At 45.1% G+C, this 24,702-nt stretch overlaps 1 protein-coding gene across 2 annotated transcripts in view; it reads right to left on the minus strand.

Annotated features, from left to right (window-relative positions):
• The window catches only part of EPB41L4A (erythrocyte membrane protein band 4.1 like 4A), a 412,465-nt gene that overhangs the window by 120,457 nt on the left and 267,306 nt on the right, over positions 1-24,702 (minus strand). For both annotated transcript variants that reach the window (XM_040343429.1, XM_040343421.1), the window contains one exon: positions 421-512. In XM_040343429.1, coding sequence (XP_040199363.1) covers positions 421-512 — 92 coding nt within the window. The remainder of the gene's footprint in view (positions 1-420; positions 513-24,702) is intronic.

Raw genomic sequence — 24,702 nt, forward strand, 5'->3', positions numbered from 1 at the left:
ACGACGTTTTCCCCCACACACGGTCAATTAAAGTGACGTTTTTAAAAACGTAATTTTTTTTCATCACATAAAACGACCGTGTGTACGCGGCATGAGACTAAGGTTTAAGGTTCAATGTGTGGGTGACTGGGTGTTAAGGTGTTAATTTCGTGTATGTGTATGGATTAAGGTATATTGAAGAATTGTTAGGAAGGAGGTTAAACATAATAAAAGGGTTAAGGGAAGTTTTAAGGAGTGAAGGTTTAAATGCATGGCCTAAGACAAGAATAGGGCATCAACGCATGTTGGAGAACACTGCTTTACCTTGTACCAAAAGCCCTACGTCAAACAAGGAAACATTTATGTAGTAAATATGTAATTTAAGCCGTAAACGCAACTCTGATTAAACAAACACGTATACTGTTAGGCATGACAACCTACCTGAAGAAGGTGTGGTGCTCTACACAACATTTCCATAGATGTTTACAGGCAACTTTGTTGCGAGTTTCAAAAAAGAATGAGGTTTCAGTGCACTGGAATATAAAGACAAAGAAACAATAAATTACAAAACTTGCAGCTGAAATGACATTACCTGCATACCACTGACTTATCTGCCACTAAAAAAAAAAGTTTCAGTACAATTCCAGGGAGGTATGATGGGCAATTATTCCTCAAAAATAAGAAAAACCATAACCTCTGCCAAATTAAACACAACATTTATTTTTCTGGCAGCAGTCCATGCATAAAACTGACAATACTGTATGCGCAGGTGTTTGATATATTAAACAGAGGAATGTGCACTCCACCCAAAGGACTTCATATTATACAATTGCTCAAAGCCACTCAATGGTGACTAGGAAAAATAGAGAGGATTGATCTCCCAGATGGGACACATACAGCAAAAAAATCTTCCCCACTCTGTCCAAGGCTAAAAAATATTTTAGTTGGAGAGAAAAAATTACGTATAGCAAACCAACATTATGGGGTTGATTTATTAAAGGTGTAGAGAGAGCTTGTTGTATTTGCAAAGTGAATTTAAAATGTCACTAAACCCACATCATAACAAACTATCAATAAGTTCTCCTTTTTTACCATCCAAGCAGGAACATCTGCCAAGTTTGAGAACCGATTACCCAGTTCATCGTTCGAACTATGATCAACCCTTGGACATTAATTGCAAGTATTCTTCTTCTCCAATTCTACCTTATTACTTTGTGGCTGTATATTGTCGTTATCTCTTTAAAACATATTTTCTACAACATTTTATTGCACCAACTTTGCCCTTTTCATAATAAACCTTTATGTTGAAAAGTGTTAACCTTGTCTCTAAGGCCCCATTCACACATAGGCGTTTTTACGCCTGAAGCGCACTGCTCACAAACGCCAGAGGGGAGAATCAACATTATTCCCTATGGTGACTGTTCACACCTAAACGCCCAAACGCCTGTCGCGCGAAGCTCAAACAAGTCCCGGACCTTTTTGGCCCCATTCACACATAGGCGTTTTTACGCCTGAAGCGCACTGCTCACAAACGCCAGAGGGGAGAATTAACATTATTCCCTATGGTGACTGTTCACACCTGAACGCCCAAACGCCTGTCGCGCGAAGCTCAAACAAGTCCCGGACCTTTTTTTGTCGCGCGTATCGCGCGGTTTGGGCGTATTTGAGCGTTTTTTTTTTCCATAGAAAGTAATGGGAAACGCGCGAATTGAGCGTATCGCGCGACAACGGGCGTTTGCTACGGGCGTTTCGTCGCTTTAATAAATAGAACTTGTCGCCCATGCAGAAGATTAAAAAAATCTACCAACATAGCAACAAGTGATGAAAAGATGATCATTTTTCCTATTGGCTAAAATAAAAAACGCCGAAGTACAAAAACGTCGCACGACGCTGTATGCAAACGCGCAAATACGCGCGACAAAACGCCAGAAAAAAACGCGCCAAAAAAACGACCGACGCTCAGGTGTGAATGCAGCCTTATGTAAAAAGCAGAAAAACGCCCAAATCTAAAAAGTCCCAGAACTTGTTTGAGCTTAAGGCTGCATTCACATCTAGGCGGACGAAATAGCGGCGTTTTGTACCGCGATTTGCGGCGACAAAATGCCGGTATTGTCCGCCTAGATGTGCCCCAAGATGACCCCCTCTATGGAGATGATTGCCATCTCCTAGCCGAACGCTCGAAGACGCCTGAAAAAAAGGTCCGGGACCTTTTTTCACGCGGCAGGCGACAGGCGTCCGGCGTTCGGCGTGGAGATGTGAACCATCTCCATAGAGGGACATCTGTTTTCAGCCCTCTGGCGGCAGCGGCGTAGCGCTACAGGCGTAAAAACGCCTAGGTGTGAATGGGGTCTTAGACCCCATTCACACCTTCGCGTTTTGTCGCATGTAGCGCGACGCGAACAAACGCCAGAGGGACGAAAAGCAATGAAAGTCAATGGGGATGGTTCACATCTGCACGCTGATGCGCCTGACGCGCATCGCCTGTAGTCAAAAGAAGTTCCGGACCCTTTTTTGTCGCGCAATACGCGTGATATGCGCGTATTTGAGCGTTTTTGGTTTTCCATTGAAATCAATGTAAAACGCCAGATACGCGCGTATTGCGCGACAACAAGCATTTGCTACGGGCGTTTTGTCAATAGAACTTGTCGCCCATGCAGAAGATTAAAAAAATCTACCAACATAGCAACAAGTGATGAAAAGATGATAGTTTTTCCTATTGGCTAAAAAAAAAACGTCTAAGTACAAAAACGTCGGACAACGCTGTATGCAAACGCGCATATTAGCATGAATACGCGCGAAAAAAACGCCGAAAAAAAACCGCCGGAAAACGCCGCTATTGCCTACGCCTAGGTGTGAATGCAGCCTAAAACTCTTAATGCAAGCTATAAACAAACCTCAGCCTCTTGAAGAGCGCTACTGTTGTAGAGTAAGGCCTCTGAGCAGACGCTTATTCTAAAATCATAATTGGTATTGCTAAAATCACGAGTATCCCCTGGCTCGGCCTTTTAAAACAGGGGTGGTGGCAGTTAAAGGGTTAATTGTGTAATTAGCCCAGTGACAATCGGTCTCAGGCTGCTGGCACTTAGATTCTGGTCCCGCAAGCTGGAAAATCTTTGTGCTGGGCACAGCTGAGAGTGGCATTGTTACGCAAGTGACAGCGCGGTGTGAGGTCGGCCTGTCCTTCGTCGCAAGTTAGTGTGGAGGGCGAAGATATATTGGCATATTGGCAACCTACGCCCCATCTCCTTGCTCCACTTTTTATCCAAACTCCTTGAATGTCTAGTCTACAACCGACAATTATTGCTGATAATAACCTTCTTGATCCCCTTTAGTCTGGATTTCGTCCTCAACATTCCACAGAAACTGCTCTCTTAAAACTAACAAACGATATACTAACAGCCAAAACAAAGGGACACTATTCTGTACTCCTACTCCTGGACCTCTCTGCTGCCTTTGATACCGTTGACCACCCCCTCCTCCTCAAAAAACTCCACACCTTTGGTCTCCGTGACTGTACTCTTCAGTGGTTCTCTACCTACTTATCCAACCGCACCTTCAGCGTTACTTACAACTAACAAGGTTCTGTTCTTGGACCTTTCCTATTTTCAATCTACACCCCCTCCCTGGGTCAACTGATAGCCTCCCACGGCTTCCAATACCACATTCATGCTGTTTCTCTACCCCTCAACTCACTCCTTCATTCTCCTCAGGTATCACTAATCTACTATCAGATATATCAGTTTGGATGTAACACCACTTCCTCAAACTCAATCTAACCAAAACGTAACTTATCATTTTCCATCACCCACGTGCCTCTTCTCCTGATCTCTCTGTCAAAATTGATGGCACAACTATCAGCCCATCCCCACATGCCAAGGTCCTAGGCGTAGTCCTGGACTCTGAACTGTCCTTTAAGCCTCACGTTCAATCACTGTCCAAATCTTGCCGCCTCAACCTCTGCAACATCTCCAAAATACGCCCCTTTCTAACCAATGACACCACAAAACTCTTAATTCACTCCCTGGTCATCTCTCGCCTTGATTACTGCAACTCCCTCCACATTGGCTTACCTCAGCATACTCTAACCCCCCTTCAGTCCATCATGAATGCTGCTCCCAGACTCATCCACCTTACCAACCGCTCTGTCTCTGCTACTCCTCTCTGTCAATCCCTCCACTGGCTTCCGCTCACACAACAAAATAAATTCAAGATACTAACAATTACCTACAAAGCCATCCACAACTCTGCCCCCAGCTACATCACTGACCTAGTCTCTAAATACCAACCTAATCATTCTCTTCGTTCTTCTCAAGACCTTCTACTCTCTAGCTCTCTCATTACCTGCTCCCATGCTCGTCTCTAGGACTTTCCAGAGCCTCTCCAAGCCATTGGAACTCCTTACCCCAATCTGTCCATCTATCTCCTTCTCTATTGGCTTTTAGAGGATCCCTGAAAACCCTCCTCTTCAGAGAAGCCTATCCTTCCCACACCTAACTGTATTTTCATTTGAGTCCATCTGATCATCCCCCACAGCTAACTACCCTCGGTTCCACTTGACCTTCCCTTCTAGATTGTAAGCTCTAACGAGCAGAGCCCTCTGATCCCTCCTGTATTGAATTGTATTGTGATTGTACTGTCTTCCCTGATGTAAAGCGCTGCGCAAACTGTTGGCGCTATATAAATCCTGTATAATAATAATAATTGGTGTATTAGATGCTGTTCTGTTTATACTCACTCAGTCACTATGAGATTAGTTTTCTGTATTCTGCAAAAAACAAAACCTGGTTGATCCAGTTGCTCTCTTTCTCCACCTTCATGCCCCCAATTCAGCTAGGAATTTTGCAGCTGTGGTGGCAACTCTGCTGAGTTTTCAGTGGGTTTCTATGCTAAGCATTTCCTTCCTATCACATCTGAGCAGCCCATGTGACTATTGATTCACACATGTGAGCGTATACACAGTGTAAATGACAGCCCGCTCCCTACCTCCTCCTCCATGCCCACTAACCAGCTAAATACAATGGGGCAGGATATTACATGTATATTAGTGGAGGCTTCTCCTTCCTGTTATTCAAAGACACAAGCTGGAGAGGCGTGACACGGTTTGTTTTGCAGAAATCGGCCCATACGATTTGATTTCAGATATATATTTGTATGACAATTTGTATGACAATTTAAAACAGTTTATTGATATTATTTATTTATATTTACTCTCTGTTCCAAAGGCTGTTTATTTTTTGAACATGTGACCAACAGCAGAGAACTAGAAGCACTTCCTGCTTATGTTTCTCTGCAGACAGGCTGGGAAAGATCTGGGTTAATGTGACAGCTGTATATCAATTAAGAAAAAGGTACAATATTACAATATTGACAGTGCCATCATCCACATACAGAAATAGAAGGGACAATGTAAATAAAACAGTGTGTGTTTAGTATCACTTTAACTTTGCTAAGTGAAGTTTCCCTTAGCTCAATGAATACAGGTAAGCTAGGTGAAAATTTAATTTGCAAATAATGTGTTCTCAAATGATTAAATGACCATGATTGCTGAAACTCAGTTTGTCCTGTTATCTATGGGAATGTTTGACCATTTTTCAGAAGCACATTTGTGAGGTCAGGCACTGATGTTGGATAAGAAGGTCTGGCTCACAGTCTCCGCTCTAATTTATCCCAAAGGTGTTCTGTTGGGTTGAGGGCAGGACTCTGTACAGCCCAGTCAAGTTCCTCCATCATAAAACTTGCTCATCCATGTCTCTATGGACCTTCGGGTTCTGCGGCTTGCTCAGACTCTCCCATCCCACCGGGCGACCCAAGCTTCCAACCAGCACATACCTTTGGCTAATCGGACACCCAAACAATTCCGGGAACGGCTTTGATTGGGTCTTCACTATGGTAACGCAAAAGCGATGACATGACATCACTTCTGGTTTACTCAGAAGTCAATGGGTCCATTTAAAAAAAATCAAAAGTATTAAAAAAAACACAGATCTTGGTGTTTTGAACGCTTTTAATGGCAGAGAAGGGATTTGGGGTCTTATAGACCCCAGATACCTCCAATGAAGAGTACCTGTCACGTGCCTATTGCTGTCACAAAGGATGTTTACGTTCCATGTGACAGCAATAAAGTGACAAAAAAATTGGGCAACAGTGTAAAAATAAAGAAAAATTATATAAAATTAATAATAAAGTGCCCCGTCCCCCCGTGCTAGCAGGCGCCAGTCCCGCATGCATGCAAACAGCGATCGTCCCACACATGTGAGGTGTCACTGCGAATGCCAGCTCATAAGCAGTAATGCCCCGTACACACCATCACTTTATGTGATGAAAAAAAACGACATTTCCTGACGCATTCATGGCAGCACACACTGGGTTGTGGCTCCGCCCCCACAACCTGACAGGATTGGTTAGCTATAAATTTGAAGGGGAGACACCCGGCATTATTCTCTTTTTTTATCCTCACCTGACAGGACGTGGACGTACAGCTTGTCTCCTACCGCTATCGCCCCAGCAGGTTCAGCCTCTCCTGTTTGGAAGTCCCCCTTGTACAGTCTCTAATAGAGCTTTATAGGGGGAACCCCGCTCTGGTGGTCTCAGGGGTTAATCCCGGCTAATTTCCTGGCATATAGACAAGCTTTAAATAAGCTTAAATAGGCAGTGGGTTCTCCCTCTCTCTCTCCTTTCCTCTTTGGGTTCCCCTTCGTTTTTTTTTTTATCTTTACTATTACCATAAAAACGAATCTCTACAAACCTTACTGTGCCCAGCTGAAGTTCTGATACTTTGCACTTATTAACTTTTTCATTTTTGTACCTTCACAAAGCAGGCTCTCTGAGCCATGTAGTTCCTCAGCCGCCGCGTCCCCCGGACATCCTGCGCAGGCGCGCAGCAGTGTAATGACGCCAGAGAGCTCCCTCGCCCTCATCCAAGATGGCGCCGGGATGCGCGAGACGCTACTGCGCATGCGCGTACGCGTCATCAGCGACGCGACGGCGGCGCCAAATTTAAAAAGACAAAAATTTCTTTTTGCTCCCTAAGGCTGCTGCTTTGCCCGAAATCTACAGGGATTTCTCCCTGGGTATGCAGATCATCTCCCCCTTCTAACCTTTCCAGTCAAATGGCTTATAGCTATTTATTTTTTTATTTATTTTTTAACCATCTGTTGGCTTCCCTTTCAGCTTCCACTTCTGCTGCTTCCTGTATTCCTCATGGAGCCCACTGCCCTCGCAGACCACTACCAGCAAACAAGGTATGGAGACCGCCTTATTATTAGGTAAGTAGAGAAGAGACAAAAAAGAGAGCCGGCCGCTAACACTGCCTTCTGTTGCAGTCCCATTAGGCCAAGAGACGCAAGCCCACGGCGCAGGGAGAGGTCCAGGCATGCATCAAGCAGGAGGTCCCGTAAAAGTCGGTCAAGATCTTCCTCCCGACACCATCGATCAAGGCATAGCCGATCACGCCGCAGCCGCTCCCGTCACAGCCGGTCTCATCACGGACGGTCTCCCTCATGCCACCGCCAGCGCTACCATACCCGTCCTGCAGCAAATGCCTGCTGGGTCTGCGGTGCTACTGCTTTGCCAGGAAAGCTAGCATGTCGCACTTGCTTCAACGAAGCAACTAAAGAAAAGGAGACGGACGCCAGGATGGCTACGGATCTCTCTTCCCGATACCACATAGAGGAGCCAGCACAGGAATCAATCTGGACGGCACATCCTCTGGACCGTGATGAGCCCATCCCAGGCACTTCATCCGCTTCGGGCCCATATGCCCAGCTAATAGAGGCTCATTCCGATCAGGAGGATCGAGAGCTCGTGTCCGGATTTGACTTTAGCCTGGTCGAACCCTTTGCTCGCTCGGTTAAGGAGACAATAGGTTGGGAAGAACCCGTGTCGGAACCACCAAAGGTTGGGAAATACTTCCCCGAATTAAGGAGGGATCCAGAACTGTTCCCTTTCATTGAGGAATTGGAGGACCTCATTAAGGAAGAGTGGGAAAAACAGGACAAGCGGCCCGGTCTGTCCAACAAACTTGCTAAATTGTATCCTCTGAAGGAATCTAAGATCGCTTCCCTCATCAACGCTCCTGTTGTGGATTCATCCCTTATGCGGCTCGCCAGGCACGTCACTCTGCCAATAGAAGACGCGGTCTCATTCAAGGACGTTCTCGACCGCAAGATCGACCTGGAGTTGAAAAAAGCATACTCCACGGCGGGGGGAGCATGTAGACCAGCTATTGCCACAGCGGCTGTCGCCAAGGCCATTTCCGTATGGGCAGCCAGCGCTGAGAAGGCTCTCCTAGAAGGTGCCGACCGGGGGGACATAATATCTTCCTTGCAGGAGATCAGGCTAGCCGGTGACTTTGTGGCAGGGGTCTCGGTGGACGTCATTCGTTCTTCGGCCAGGTCCATGTTAGCCTCAGTGATGGCCCGCAGAGCCTTATGGCTGAAACCTTGGGTCGCTGACACATCTTCCAAATCCAACTGGTGCAAGATTCCGTATGATGGCACAAGCCTGTTCGGTACGAAATTGGACTCGGCAATCTCCAAAGTCACTGGAGGAAAGTCGGGGCTTATTCCCTCCGACAGGAGGCCCAAGCCTCAGAAAGGTCCTACCTTCAGGCGTAATCTGCCCGAGAGATACAGGGAGGCCAGGTCCTATCGCCCCGGCAAGGAGTTCAGAAGGGATTGGAGACCTACTCGCCCTCCCTTTGCGAGGGGTCAGAAGCCCAGGGCCAATACTGCAGGGGATCAGCAGAAGTCCTTTTGAAGTATTGCCTGCCCACCCAGCTCAGGTGGGCGCCAGGCTCAGCAGTTTCGCACAAATATGGTCAGAACACATAGAGGACCCATGGACTCTTTCCACAATAAGACATGGCCACAAATGGAACTTTATGGGGGCATTGCCTCGCGCTACTTTCCAACCCACCAAGATACCGTCTTCCCTAGACAAAAGGAAGCTACTCATTCAATACATCTCAGAACTACTCCAGAAGAAGGCTATCGTGGAGGTTCCTTTGCACCAAAGAGGCAGGGGATTTTATTCCCCTCTCTTTTTGGTGCGGAAGAAATCAGGGGATCTACGGCCCGTGCTGGACCTCAAAAGGCTCAACAGAAGGATTCAAATAGAAGCGTTCAAGATGGAGAGTCTCCAGTCAATTCTCATGGCAGTGAATCTCGGAGATTGGATGCTGTCGATAGACGCCTACCTTCATGTGCCAATCCACCCCGCATTCCAGAAGTTTCTGCGCTTCTCCATCGGCCAACATCACTACCAGTTCCGATGTCTACCATTCGGGATCTCTTCAGCTCCCCGGACATTCACAAAGGTCCTTCTCCCCCTCATAGCATTCCTCAGGGAAAAGGGGCTGCGGGTACATCATTACCTGGACGATATCCTGCTCTTAGCAGCAAATCGGGAGACTCTACTCCTCCAGCGGGAGATCCTAATCTCGTCCCTCCAGAAGTTCGGCTGGCTAATCAATTGGCAGAAGAGCAGCCTTCAGCCATCACAATCCATGGTATTCCTGGGGGCAGAATTGGATACCAAGCGGAACAGAGTACAACTACCCTTAGAGAAGGTGCAGCCGTTAGTACGGAAGGTTCGGAATCTATTGTCCTCAAATCTCACGTCGTCCAGAGCCTGCCTCAGTATGCTGGGCTCGATGTCATCAACCATACCCATGGTACAATGGTCCCAATGGCACATGAGAACCTTGCAAAACACCTTTCTCAGACAGTGGGATGGAACCTCGATGCACCAACTCATCAGCATCCCCAGCCATGTAGGACTCTCTCTTTTGTGGTGGACTCGACCTCCCAACCTCAGAAGATTCAGGCCCATAGCCCCTCCAAAACCAGAAATAGTGACATCAGATGCCAGCGAGAGAGGTTGGGGGGCTCATTACCTGGATCAGACAGCCCAGGGTCACTGGCACTTCCCGGCTCGGGGGATAGTCTCAAATATACTGGAGCTCCGAGCGGCATTCCAGGCCCTCTTAGCCTTCGCACCTCTACTACGAGGGAAGAGCGTCCTAATTCGGATGGACAACAGGGTAGCGGTGGCATAAATCCAGAGGCAGGGCGGTACCCGGAGCCACACTCTTCTAGAAGAAGTTCACCCCATAATGGAATGGTCCCAGGTATATCTTCTGGACCTGAAAGCGGTCTATGTTCCAGCGGCACAGAACACGCTAGCCGACTTCCTGAGCAGGGAGCTTCTGTCCAACAACGAATGGTCTCTGAACCCCCGGGAGTTCTCCGTTCTGACGGAGGCATGGGGGGTTCCGGAGATAGATCTGGCAGCAACACCAGCAAATGCCAAATGCTCAAGGTTCCTTTCCAGAGTACCCTTCCCGACAGCAGAGGGGACAGATTTCCTTCTTCACCCATGGAACTTCAAGCTGGGTTACATCTTTCCCCCGACTCCTCTTATAGCGAGGTTTCTATCTTGTCTCCGAAGGTCGTCGGCCACAGTAATCACAGTAGTTCCATTCTGGCCGAGGAGGCCGTGGTTCACCACGCTCCTACAGCTCAATACCCGACCTCCAATCCGCCTACCGGTCGCAGCAGATCTCCTACTCCAAGGTCGGGTTCTCCATCCAGCCCCAGACAGGCTTCACCTGACAGCCTGGAGGTTGAAAGGGCTAGGCTAAGAGAACAGGGATGTTCCCAGGCGGTTATAACAACTTTAATGCAAGCCAGGAAAGCCTCCACAAACACCATTTACACCAGGGTGTGGGAAAGATTCGCCCAGTTGGCGCAACTTAAAGGCTGGAATCCCATCTCTCCCGATCCTTGCCAGATCCTTGAGTTCCTGCAAACAGGAGTCGACAAAGGCCTAAATTCAAGCACCATAAAGGTACAGATCTCCGCTCTGTCCGCCAAAACTGGCACCAGATGGGCCTTGCATCCTCTGATCATCCAATTCATAAAGGCATGCATAAAGATCAGACCGCCCAGAAAACCGTCCTTCCCGGCCTGGGATCTTTCGGTGGTCCTTGAAGCGTTTTCCAACCCACCCTTCTTCCCACTTGACTCGATTTCTCTATGGGATCTGACCTTGAAGTTATCCTTCCTCATTGCCATCGCCTCGGCAAGGAGGGTGTCGGAGCTACAAGCTCTCATGTCTAAGGAGCCATACCTTCAGATCATTTCCTTCCCAAAGTCACCTCGGCCTTCCACTATGGCTAGGACATCGTCCTTCCATGCCTCTCTAACGAGAATGGCGAACCTCATGCCTTGGGCATCAAGTCTACAATTTCTAAGTATCTGTCGGCTACTACTCATCTCCGGTCAACAGACGCCCTCTTGATTATACCTCACGGGGCCAGGCGAGGCCAGGCGGCCACTTCCCGCACCATCGCCTCTTGGCTTGTCAAGGCTATCGGGAAAGCATATTCCATTCAGCAACTGGAGATTCCGGAAGGCATCAGGGCTCACTCGACCAGGGCAGTGGCAACCTCTTGGGCAGCATATTGCGGCGTTTCTTCGGAAACTATATGCAGAGCAGCAACCTGGTCTTCCAGGCATACCTTCATCTCCCACTACAGGGTGGACGCCGCCCTCTTGGCTACAGCCGAATTTGGCAGATCTGTCATCAGGGCCAATTCCTCTGCTCTCTAGGGAATAAAAATCTTTTGCATTGAACCCTCCCGACTGGCGAGTTATTTCCCAGTGTGTGCTGCCATGAATGCGTCAGGAAAACGGAAAATTGTATACTTACCTTTCCGTAATTTTCCTTTCCTGACGCATCTTCATGGCAGCACACAGCTGCCCACCCTACTGTTCAATGATGATATTTACGGAGAATAATGCCGGGTGTCTCCCCTTCAAATTTATAGCTAACCAATCCTGTCAGGTTGTGGGGGCGGAGCCACAACCCAGTGTGTGCTGCCATGAAGATGCGTCAGGAAAGGAAAATTACGGAAAGGTAAGTATACAATTTTCCGTTTTTTAAAAACGTCACTTTAATTGACCGTGTGTGGGGGAAAACGTCGTTTTATGTCTTGTAAAAAACGACCAAAAAAAATTGAAGCATGCTTCAATTTTATGTGTGTCGTTTTTCAAAACGTCGTTTTTTACTTCACAGAAACTGACCGTGTGTAGCAAAAAACGTTGTTTAAAAAGACGTTTTTTCACCCGCGCATGCCCAGAAGCTAGTTATGAAGCGAGCTTCAATGGAAAAACGTGGTGGAACGTGACCTTGCTTTGCTAGAACATTGTAAGAAAAACGATGGTGTGTAGGCAACTTCGTCTTTGAAAATTGAAGTTTCAAAAACTTTGGCCCAGATTCAAGAAGCACTTGCGCCCGTGCTTACTTGCTCCGGTGTAACGAGTGCTCCTGATTCAGGAACCTCGTACACCGAATGCAGCCTAGGATCTGACAGACATAAGCCTCCTTATGCCTTCACATCCCAGGCTGCATTCTTGCGTTGGCCGCTAGGGGGCGCGGCCATTGTGATCGGCGTATAGTATGCAAATTGCATACTACCACCGATTCACAAAAGTTGCGCGGGCCCTGCGCACGCAAGGTACGGAGTTTCCGTACGGCGACTTTAGCGCAAGGTTGCTCCTGCTATAGCAGGGGCAACCTATGCTAAAGTATAGCTGCGCTTCCCGCTCGTGAAATTTGAATTTCACGTTGTTTACGTAAGTGATTCGTGAATGGCGCTGGACGCCATTCACGTTCACTTAGAAGCAAATGACGTCCTTGCGACGTCATTTGCCGCAATGCACGTCGGGAAAGTTTCCCGACGGAGCATGCGCTGTTCGCTCGGCGCGGGAGCGCGCCTGATTTAAATGATTCCCGCCCCCGGCGGGATCATTTACATTAGGCAGCCTTACGCCCGGCTGTTTAGCATATCGCCCGCGCAATTTACGGAGCTACTGCTCCGTGAATCGCTGGGCAAATCAAAATATTTGCGTGGGCGCAGAGAAAAATCTTTGCTCTTTGCCCACGCAAATATTGCTCCTATCTACCTGAATCTGGGCCCTTGTTTTTTACTTCACAGAAAATGTTTTTTTTTTTCATCACATAAAGTGATGGTGTGTATGCGGCATAATTCTACAACTAGACCTCCTAAACCACTAGAATGTAAATCTAAAGTGGTAACCTGTAAAGTCTTTTTAAAGCTTTGCCTATGGAAAGTAAACTTCTAAAGCGTGGCATGTTTGCTATCTATTTACTTGGTGTAACATAATCTTTTATATTGTACAAGAAATTGGGTTATGTATTGTGTGTTTTTGCATTATAATTTCAAAAAGTGTATTTGTTCACAACAATTTGTACAAATATCGTGGGACATAAAAAATTGCAAAACCCACCAATGTATTCTCTAGGGCCTCTGCTTTAATTGTTTTTATGTTTGGGGGTTCTAAGTAGTTTTCTAGCAAAAAAAAAGATTGTTACATGTAAACAAAAAGTGCCAGAAAAAGCCTGGTCTTCAAGTGAATAAAGTAGCCAAGTACCTTAAAGTTTTGGATAGAGGGAAAATCTTCCAATGGGGACACTAGTTCTGGTGACCTGGGGTCCACAAGAAATTCACTTAATTTGCAAGGATTTTTTTTCACGTCCTGTTTGGCAGTGGGGCAGAAAGTGAAGGGAAATCTCTGCAATGGGACACAGATGGTGAAAAAAAATAATCTGACGGGTTATAACCCTGCCTTGCTCTATACAAAATATATATTAAAAAAATGTTTGCCTATAGTTCTACTTTAAGCCCCAGTTCACACTGAATTTGGCTTTAAAATCGCACTACTTCAGCACGGTTTCAAAGCTATGGCTTGCTGGCATCTGTGTGATTTAATGCACAGATGTCAATGCAAGTCACACATGAAATCACAAAAAATTGTGCAGAAACTTTTTTTTTAAATCGTGCTACTTGAAATCACAACTATTAAGTCTGTACCAAAGAAAGACATTAGTAGCTAGATTCAGGTACAATGGAGCAAACTTGCGGCGGCGTAGCTTAGCGTGTTTAGGCTACGCCGCCGTAAGTCAGCTAGGCAAGTACATGATTCACAATGTACTTGCTTGCTATCTTACGGCGGCGTAGCCTAAAGCGGGCGGGCGTAAGGGCGCCTAATTCAAATGTGTTTGAGGGGGGCGTGTTTTATGTTAATAAGGCTTGACCTCACGTTTTTTAAGTTTTTTCGAACTGTGCATGCGCCAGGCGCCTACATTTCCCAGTGTGCATTGCGGCTAAGTACGCCGCACGGGCCTATTGATTTTGACGTGGACGTAAACTACATAAATCCCGATTCACGGACGACTTACGCAAACGACGTAAAAAAAAATAATTTCGACGTGGGAACGGCGGCCATACTTGACATTACTATTCCAAGCTATAACTTTACGCGGCCTTTGCGTCGGCCGGGCGTACGTTCGTGAATCGGCGTATCTCCTCATTTACATATTATACGCCGATCGCAATGGAAGCGCCACCTAGCGGCCATCCAAAATATTGCAATCTAAGATAGGACGGCGCAAGCGTCGTATCTTAGATATGTTTAAGCGTATCTCTGTTTGAGCATACGCTTAAACATAAGTCAGCGTAGATTCTGAGTTAGGTCGGCTTATCTACTGATAAGTCGGCCTAACTCTTACTGAATCTACCTATTGATGTGAGTTTAGGTGCAATTTGTCGCACCAGTGTGAACGGGGGCTTAAAGAAACCTACCTACCCAAACATTTGAATACTGCTATTTCTCCCAAGTCAGAGCAGGACAGCAATTAGTATGTGATATATATATATATATATATATATATATATATATGGGAGGAGGGACAGTGTATGGTCCGGTATGGATGACACTGAAGATGTCATACATTAGTCTATGTCATACTATTAAAGAAATGCACAACATCAATGGGATCTCCATGGGGCACTAGACTGACATTACTGCCTAAAAGTATGTTAATATGTTTGGTTGTAGCATGGTTAACAGTAGAAGTCACCAAAATGGTCATGTAAGCATGGTCTGATACATAATCATTGTTTTTTTTATTGTATATAGCTACCCTAATACTTTTTGTGAATTTAATTAACCCTTCACTCACAGTGCTCATTAATTTCAGACTTGCTCGTGTTTTGAGTAACACTTTTTATGGCTTTTCCAATTTTTTATATTTTCAAGATATTTTCTCCAGTGTAATGCACTTTAATCATAGATGATTACACTGCCTATATTTAAATCTGCTCATTAGCAGAAGCTGGGTTGTGTGGCATTATTTTTTGGTTTTATTTTTTGGAAGAGGAGAGTGGTGCACTGGCCTCCTTTATGCAATTAAATAAAACAAATCTTTAATTAGAGAAAATTACACTTTCATCAAAAGGACTTCAGCCCAAAATATGTTGCGCATAGATTGCCTGAGTAATTAACAAATATCTCTCCCAGTGCTTTGAATTTATAACTAACAGCTAGTACCAAACACCTTAATCCCACATGTAAAATGTGCTACGTTGATTCTTTTATTCAAGTGCGTATTTACGTGTTTTGAAGATAAAACGCTTAAAAAGGCTGAAAAAAACAAGCAGAAAAGTAAAAGAGAAACTTTTATTTCATAGCTTGGAAAACGTAAGGGGGATTTCATCGTACAATGTGGTATTGATGGGAGTAGCCAATTCTGCCCCATGCTCTTGTTGAAGACTGCCAGAGCTTTCCAATCTAAACTGGGCTGAAGCAGCACCATCCTATAAATAAAAGTACATGTCAAAACATCTGTCACAGCCGGATTTTAACGGGGTTGAAAACCCTCACCGTTTTTCAACTTAAAGTGGATGTAAACCCGATTTTTTTTTTTTTTTATGTCACAATGTACAGTATAAGATTTCCTATCATCTGTGCCCAGTCTTGACACACAGAGTTACTCCAGCTCTGAGCAATCCTCTTTTATTGTTCAGTGAAATAAACCTGACTTACAGAGAAAAACCTTAGTCCGTTCTGCCTCCTTGCTGTAAATGACAGGTTATTTACATATCTCATGCACTACCCTGGAGACAGGCATTATTTTTTAATTCCCACCCCCACACCTTTTATGAAGTCATGTGGTTACTTTTGGATTTTGACTGGATGTTAGTGATCATAGCAGAATTTAGTGTAAGGAATACACAGGAAAAAATGCATGTTGACAAGGGGAGTGTAGAGGAGGGCTGGGAGTCTACTAACATCACGACTCCACCCACCGAGCTCCAGACAACAGATCCGCCCACAGAATCTGTAGTTTTTCAGTTCTTATAACAGACAGAGGGGAATCATTTGACAGGTAAGGATACATGCAGGAGGCATGTATATCCTTATAGATAAGCACTATGGCAGTAGTTTACAAAGGATGAGAGTGGCTTTACATCCACTTTAATGCATTCTATGCATTAAGGTGAAAAACCTCCTGTCATGCATCAGCCCCCCCCCCCTTTATACTTACCTGAGCCCCGTAATTCCCACGACAGGAAAGAGCACACCAGCTCCGGCCAGTGTGTCGTTTCCTGATTGGATAGATTGATCGAAGCGCAGCAATTGGCTTCCGCTGCTGTCAATCAAATACAATGATGCAGGTGCCAGGGGGCAGAGCAGAGTCCTGCTGTCTGTGTCTACGTATGGAGCAGCAGGACACGGGAGTCTGCACGCATGGGTGTCATGTCAGAGAGACGCTTTGTGAATCGCGACGGGTAAAAAAGACTTGCGCCGGGAAAAATAAAAATTAAAAAAAAAATTCAAAAGCGACGCGGGAAAGATGGGTATACTTTTACATGGTGTACTAAGTTTACACTTTGTAAAAGGTGCCCTATCTTTGCGACGGCAAACTAACACTTGCGGCGACGTAACGACGGGAAAAAGTTTTGTGGATCGCCGTAACTGCTAATTTGCATACCGGACGCTGGTTTACGACGCAAAATCCCCCCAGCAGCGGCCGCGGTACTGCATCCTAAGATCCGACAGTGTAAAACTATTACACCTGTCGGATCTTAGGGCTATCTATGCGTAACTGATTCTATGAATCAGTCGCATAGATAGAAACAGGGATACGACGGCGTATCAGCAAATACGCCGTCGTATCCCTTTTGTTAATCTGGCCCTTAGTTCCTTCAAACAGAAAAAAAGCAAAGCAGGCCCAAACTGGTAACAGACTTCAGCAACTTGATTTGCTTTTCTTTTTCTTTTACATACACCAGGAGTTGCTTTAAATGGCTTCCAAGTAACACTGTACTGCTTGATACAACCCCAAAAAATTATTACATACTCCTTTGATATATTTTAGGTCTGAACTAACCTACAACCAGTTGCTCAATCTGAAGAATTGCTATTGTAATACTATAACCCTGCTTACTGCAGCCAATGAACATTCTAAATCTTCTTCCCATGCCATATCTACCCATGCCGTAGTATAAGCTAAACAAAACTGAGCAGAAAATTACAAGGTACTGACAGCAGAGATGCCTAATCAACAACCTTTGTTAAAGTAGTAGTTCACCCTAACACTAAAATCTCTAAATCTACAGGCATTCTCAATCTAAGATTAACCTATCTAGCCCTTTAAAGAAGAAATCGCTATATATACCTTTTTTGGAAGTGATCCCGTCCTATATCCAGTGGCAGAAGTTCTGCAGAGGAGACAGCCGAGAAATGAATGGGAAGTGACATCACCCATAGAGCTACTATAGGGCTTCCATTGTCAGCTGCCTCCTCTGTGCCCGCCTCCACAGCGAAGTGGCCACTGACAGCTCAGCATGGGATCGGACCAGAGCTTTAAAAAAGGTATGTATAGTGATTTCTTCTTTACAGGGCTAGATAGGTTAGTATTAGATTGCGGGTGCCTGTAGATTTACAGATTTTAGTGTTAGAATGAACTTCTACTTTAAACAGAGCTTTTTTTCAGCTGGAACTTGGTGGAACTTAGTTCCACCACCTCTGGCTCATGCCCTCTGCTTCCTGTTCACCTCTTTTGCTTGTAAACACAGAAGTCCGGCTTCTCTGTTTACAAGTGACAGTCTGTCTCCCAATGGCTCCCACTGAGTGCAATATGGGGGCAAGGGAGATGCAGGTGACCAGGGTACAGTGCAGAGGCCGACACCCCCAATTGATGATCCTGCCCCTTTAAGACCCTCCCACTGTTAGCGGAATTTGTCCACACCCAAAATTTGAAAAAGTTTGGAGGTGTGTGTGTGGGGGGTGAGAGGGGTTTTTTGAGGGTTATGGTTGAGTTCCTGTACCTATTTTCTGTGAAAAAAAGCCCTGACTTTAATGATTTTACATATGGCATTAATATACATATATACATACACAGTAGACAAAAATAGAGGAGTTCTATGGTCAGAGCAAACACTTTTATTTTATAACATCAACATTGTAATAACAATGAAAACAATAGTTGTATTTGACAATCCAATATAAGCTGACTTAAATATCGTCATTTTATGTTGTGAGTGCTGTCTGTCTGCTGGTCATCTCTTTCCAAAACTTTCTGAATTCCCTGCATGCTTTGCAACCTCTCATCTGTTATTAATTTTCAATTTCTAAGAACATATTCCATGGTACCTTGCCTGCAATTGGTGATTCCTGTACTGAATCCACCTCCTGAAACTCCTCTAAGGCCGCGTACACATGGTCGATCCATCCGATGAGAATGGTCCGACGGACCGTTTTCATCGGTTCACCGCTGAAGCGGCCTGATGTGCGTACACACCATCAGTTCAAAATCCGATCGGGTCAGAACGCGGTGACGTAAAACACACAACGTGCTGAAAAAAACGAAGTTCAATGCTTCCAAGCATGCGTCGACTTGATTCTGAGCATGCACGGGTTTTGAACCGATGCTTTTGTGTACTAACCATCAGTTTGGACCTATCGGTCAGCGGTCCATCGGTTCGATTTTAAAGCAAGTTCTCTAATTTTTGTCCGAAGGACAAAAGACCGATGGGGCGTACACACAGACGGTTTGGACCGATGAAACTGAACTTCGGTACGTTTTCATCGGTTTGGACCGATGGTGTGTACGCGGCCTACGGGCTCATGTACACAGGGCAGTTGAAAACCTTTTTTGAACGCTGGACACCTCATAGCTGGAAATCGACGGTGAAAAAGCCATTTCACGGCTTTTAAATACCAGCGATTATGAGCGTTTGAGGTTAGAAGCATTTTTTAAAGATAACCTTAGGAGACCCTTGTAAGTGCCCACAATGCATGAAAAACAAGTAAATTATTTACTATTTCAGCCATTCTGTGAGAGAAGAGAGAGCAGCAGCAGAGAGAGGAGTGTGCTTATAGATGGCTATCTTATTTTTTGTGTTTTTACTATGGATCCCATCATGAGCATGTGTGAGGAAATGCTCCTAATGTTGCTGTTGCAAGGGCTCCGAAGATGTAGAAAAATTTGAGTGAGAGGAACAGAATTTGTTCCTACTGGACTCATCCATTGATGCAGGCAGCAGCATGTGGTGAAATTTGTGTTTTTTAACCACTTGCCGCCCGCCAATGACAGATTGACGGCGGCAAAGTGGTTGTAGAATCCTGACTGGACGTCATATGACGTCCTCAGGATTCTGAAGCGCTGCGCGCCCCCGGGGGCGCGCATCGCGGCGATCGTTGTTGCGGGGTGTCAGTCTGACACCCCGCAACACCGATCTCGGTAAAGAGTCTCTCACGGAGACTCTTTACCACGTGATCAGCGGTGTCCAACCACGGCTGATCACGATGTAAACAGGAAGAGCCGTTGATGGCTCTTCCTCACTCGCGTCTGACAGACGCGAGTAGAGGAGAGCCGATCGGCGGCTCTCCTGACAGGGGGGGTTCGTGCTGATTGTTTATCAGCGCAGCCCCCCCTCGGATCGCCACATGGACCACCAGGGAAGCCCACCCTGGACCACCAGGGTGGGCAAAAAAAAAAGGGGGGGCCAAAAAAAGTCTGCAAAAAAAAAAAAGGCTGGAAAAAAAAGATGCCAATCAGTGCCCACAAATGGGCACTGACTGGCAACATAAGTAAATTAGTGCCGCCCCACATTGTCCATCAGTGCCGCCCCACAGTGTCCATCAGTGCCGCCCCACAGTGTCCATCAGTGCCACCCCACAGTGCCCATCTGTGCCACCCCACAGTGCCCATCTGTGCCACCCATAAGTGCCGCCCATGAGTGCCCATCTGTGCCGCCTATGAGTGCCCAGTGCCGCCCATGAGTGCCCATCAGTGCCGCCCATGAGTGCCCATCAGTGCCGCCCATCAGTGCCGCCTATGTGTGCCCATCAGTGCCGCCTATGAGAGCCCATCAGTGCCACATACCAGCGCCGCTAATCAGTGCCACCTCATCTGTGCCCGTCAGTACTACCTCATCGATGTCCATCAGTGCCATCTCATCTGTGCCCATCAGTGCCGCCATATCAGTGCCCGTAATTGAAAGAGAAAACTTACTTATTTACAAAAAAATTACCGAAAAAAAGAAAAACATATTTTTTTTTCAACATTTTCAGTCTTTTTTTAGTTGTTGCGCAAAAAAAAAAATCGCAGAGGTGATCAAATACCACCAAAAGAAAGCTCTATTTGTGGGGAAAAAAGGACGCCAATTTTGTTTGGGTACAGTGTAGCATGACCGCGCAATTGCCATTCAAAGTGCGACAGTGCTGAAAGCTGAAAATTGGCTTGGGCGGGAAGGTGCGTAAGTGCCCTGTATGGAAGTGGTTAAACATTTTTATATGTTCAAAAATTATCCGATTTTTTTTCCCCTTTAAAAACGCTTATCAACGCAAACGCGCATAAATACAGTTTGCTGCGGTTACAAGCATTTGGTGTTCGAAATGTCAGTAAATTACAGTCCTGAACGTGATTTTTCTGCTTTCAAAAAAATGCTTGTAATTTCAACTGCCTCTAGACTACTAAAAATGACTGAGTGTACATGTACACATGAGATAACTTAGGGGAGAGTTCAGGGGCTGCTGAAAAAAATGCTCAACGGCTCCAAAACTTCAGTTTAGCGGCTGCATTGTACACAAGGCCTTAGCACCTCTATAGTTAGGAAGGCAGGTTCTGTGAAATGTATGACACAGCAGTGCCTACTCAAAGGGCATAGTGATTACATGTCACAGAATTTAAGGAAGTAAATGCGTGGGATTCTTCAAAAAGTAAGTTTCCAAACTTCTAGACTGTGGAGAATAATAGAAGTAGGCTAGGAAATTAATATATGATTATACATTTAGACCATAAAGAAAAAAGAACCATAAATATAAACGAGTAGGTTAAAGGATAAGTTCACCTTTGGTAGCATGTTACATGTTCCACCCAATTTTAGGGTGGAACATGTAATATGTTCCCAGTGCTGCAGTCGCCGCCCGCTGCCCCCACACGGCAGCATTACAAGGAGAAGTTCATTGAGAGCTCTGTGTATGAATTAATTACAAGTCCCGACAGCCTTAGCGGTTGTCGGCTTGTAGTTCTCAGTGAACTACCATGGCGCTGTGGAGTACGGGATATATGGGTAAGCTGATACACTGACAGATCTGCAGAAGACATGCATGGCATCAGTGATCTGCTGATTGCTGGTGCAATGCTTTACAGAAACCTAATACAAGATATAATAAAAGCTAATTTTTTTACCTACAAAAAAAATGTGCATTTATTATTTTTTGAACAAAGGTGAACTTATTCTTTAACCACTTCAGCCCCGGAAGGTTTTACCCACTTCCTGACCAGGCCATTTTTGCGATACAGAACTGCGTCGCTTTACCTGACAATTGCGCATTCCTGTGATGCTGTACCCACATAAAATTGATGTCCTTTTTTTACCACAAATAGAGGTTTCTTTTGGTGGAATTTGATCACCTCTGTGGTTTTTATTTTTTGCCCCAAAAAAAATAATGACTGACAATTTTGAAAAAAAAAAATCTATTAAACGAAACAGGTTTTTAACGGGACTGCGGCAGTCAAATCTGACCCAAGTGACACTTTTTGGGGACCAGTGACACCAATACTGTGATCAGCGCTAAAAAAAATGCACTGATCAATGTATGAATGAGACTGGCAGGAAAGGAGTTAACTACAGGGGTGATGAAGGGGTAAGTGTGTTCCCTGGAAGGTGTTTCTGCGGCATTGCGGTGTTCCCTGGGATGTATTTCTGTTGCATTGCGGCGGTAAAATCTGAACCCAAGTGACACTTTTTGGGGACCAGTGACACCAATACCTTGTTGAAAAAATGCACTAATCAATGTATAAATGACACTGGCAGGGAAGGGGTTAACTACAGGGGTTATCAGGGGGTTAAGCGTGTTCCCTGGGAGGTGTTTCTAACTATGGGGGCAGTGGATTTACTGGAGGAAAAGAGAGATTGCGATTCAGCTTAGCTGAAACATGATGTCTCTCTTTTCCTCCCTGACAGAGCAGTGGTGTGCTTTGTTTACATCGGCTCACCACTATTTTGTCTCTCCTGTGAACGATCGGCAGGTCGCGGGGGCCATCGCGGTTCACCAGACCTGCTGATTGGTTCTCGATGTATCCAATCACAGCAGGAGCGGCGCGCGTGCGCCCCCTAAACCATATGCACAAAATCACTTACAGGTACGTGATTTTGTGCACCCGGGCCGCCCTGCCGCAGTGGCACATTATGGCACAAACCTACAGGGGTCCCATTTAAAGAATGTGATATAAGCTATTCTATATTAAAGCTTTGCTAAAGCTGAAGAAAAATCTCTGAATGCATCAATTATGTTAATTTTAGTCATTCCAATCAAAATCTTTTCTTTTTCACAATCTGACCACCTGCATTTACTTTTGGCAAGAGTCTGATTTCAGAGTTAGCTTTAAACCAATAAATGTTTACACCTGGCCGCAGTAGCTCAGGCTTTCATATAAACAGTAGGAACCTTTACTTTTGGCATCAAACGTATTGGGTTTACATGCACACTGTTTAGACTTGTGAACTGCTATTAAACCACTCTGTTCATTAAATCTGACCTTTTTGTAAAATCTCTTAAAAATTCTTATGGCGTGTGTGTCAAACTCTATGCCAAGTCAACAAATGTTGGCTGAAGAGCAGCACAAAATTAAATAAAATATATCCTGATATAATTTTATTAATAATGTAGAATATGACAAATTTGCTAAATTATGAGAAACATTTCTCCTTTAGCACCAACATAGTGATGGGAAGTCTCTACCTGCTGCCTGTAAAACCTATAGAAATTAACTCATTAGGGACAAATGAGAAGAGGGCCATATCTACCAGCAGTCTGCTACAGCTGGTGTTCACAACACCAAGTTCTCTGTGCCAAAAGCTATGAATCCTACATTTTTTAGGGGCAGTAAACTTCATCTTGCTACTCACCACTTGCCACTGTTCCTCACATAGTTACACAGTTACCCTTCACATCTTTCAAGATGTTTCCCACCAAAAAAGCTCTGGAATAGGTGACCTAGTTTGACAAAAATTGCCAAATGGACAGAGAAACAGCGGGATCTACATCAGATGAAGGTAAGCTGCCTTCTCACATACTTACCAGTCTGCATCTAAAACAGTAAGTGTTCTTGTTGCCAACTCTACTTGCCAGAAGACCCCAACCTCCAAGATCAAGTGTTAAGATATCCTTCATCCCACAGGATCTCCATAAGCTTCAAGATAGAGTGGCAGAATCTGAAATTTGCCTGAGCCAAAGGAGGAGCAACTCTGGTCATTACGATGGGCCTTTAGCCAAATGCACCAGCAACAACAAACTGACAGGCAAAAACAAGATGACAACAAGAACAGAATGTGCTACAGCAACCCTCAATTTATTGGCCTGCCTTAGGGGACTTAGGGATTGGATCTTAGGAAGTTTCTTGAACAACTCCAAATTTATACCTATTGGTCATGACCATTTCTTCCCCACCTTAGCAGTTGAACGTTCCTTTAAACTAACACCTCCCGGGGACCCACACACACTTTCATGAAAATGCTCAAATACAAGGGCAGAGATTTCTTGCTGAAATTCAGCTTCAACAGACCAAGTTTTTAGAAGCTAAGAGATGGGTGCGTATCTTTGACATTATATGCGTGATGTACCCAGCACATATTCGAGTATTGGATGGGGATCACATACACTTCTTCAAATACTCTGAAGATGTGATTTATTGGAATTAACAACAGAACAAAAACCCAAAGCTGTCTGAGGTGATGGTGCTTAAACATTTTCCTATAAGTACTGTACTATTGCGCTTCTTTTCTATGCCACCTTACTTCCTATTTACCTGTTAACATGGGCAAACATTTTATTGTTGAGGCTCTTTACTCCCCTCACCCTCAGCTCACTGCTATACAAGATATTATCAGCAGACCACATCTGTTGCTGTAATAGTTCTGTGAACAGGCCTACGACATTCACCTAATAGTTAATTCTTTCCTCAATCCAAAAAGTTGATCATCAGGCCTTATCTTTCATGTCTTATATACGCTAACTGTTTCTGCACACTCCTCTCCCCCATATACTGGGAGACCTCTTCTCTGTTTGTTTATACTACATTTATTGGCAGTTTTTTTATATGGACATTTACTGGAACCCTCAAAATGTCTGTACTCCAGTAGATATTAATTTTCATGTTTTATATGTACTTACATTTATCCCGAACTCGTATATGCTGTGTTCTCCACCTGAGCAAATGTGTTGTTTGATGGAAGACAACCCCCTCCCCCCCAACTTAAATCTTCACAACTTTATTGCATGACAATACCTGCTTTACCCCATTGTTCAACAGATGATCATCTCCTTCGCTTTATTATTTGGT

Source organism: Rana temporaria, chromosome 1 (genome assembly GCF_905171775.1).
Source record: "Rana temporaria chromosome 1, aRanTem1.1, whole genome shotgun sequence".
NCBI classification, from domain to species: Eukaryota; Metazoa; Chordata; class Amphibia; order Anura; family Ranidae; genus Rana; species Rana temporaria.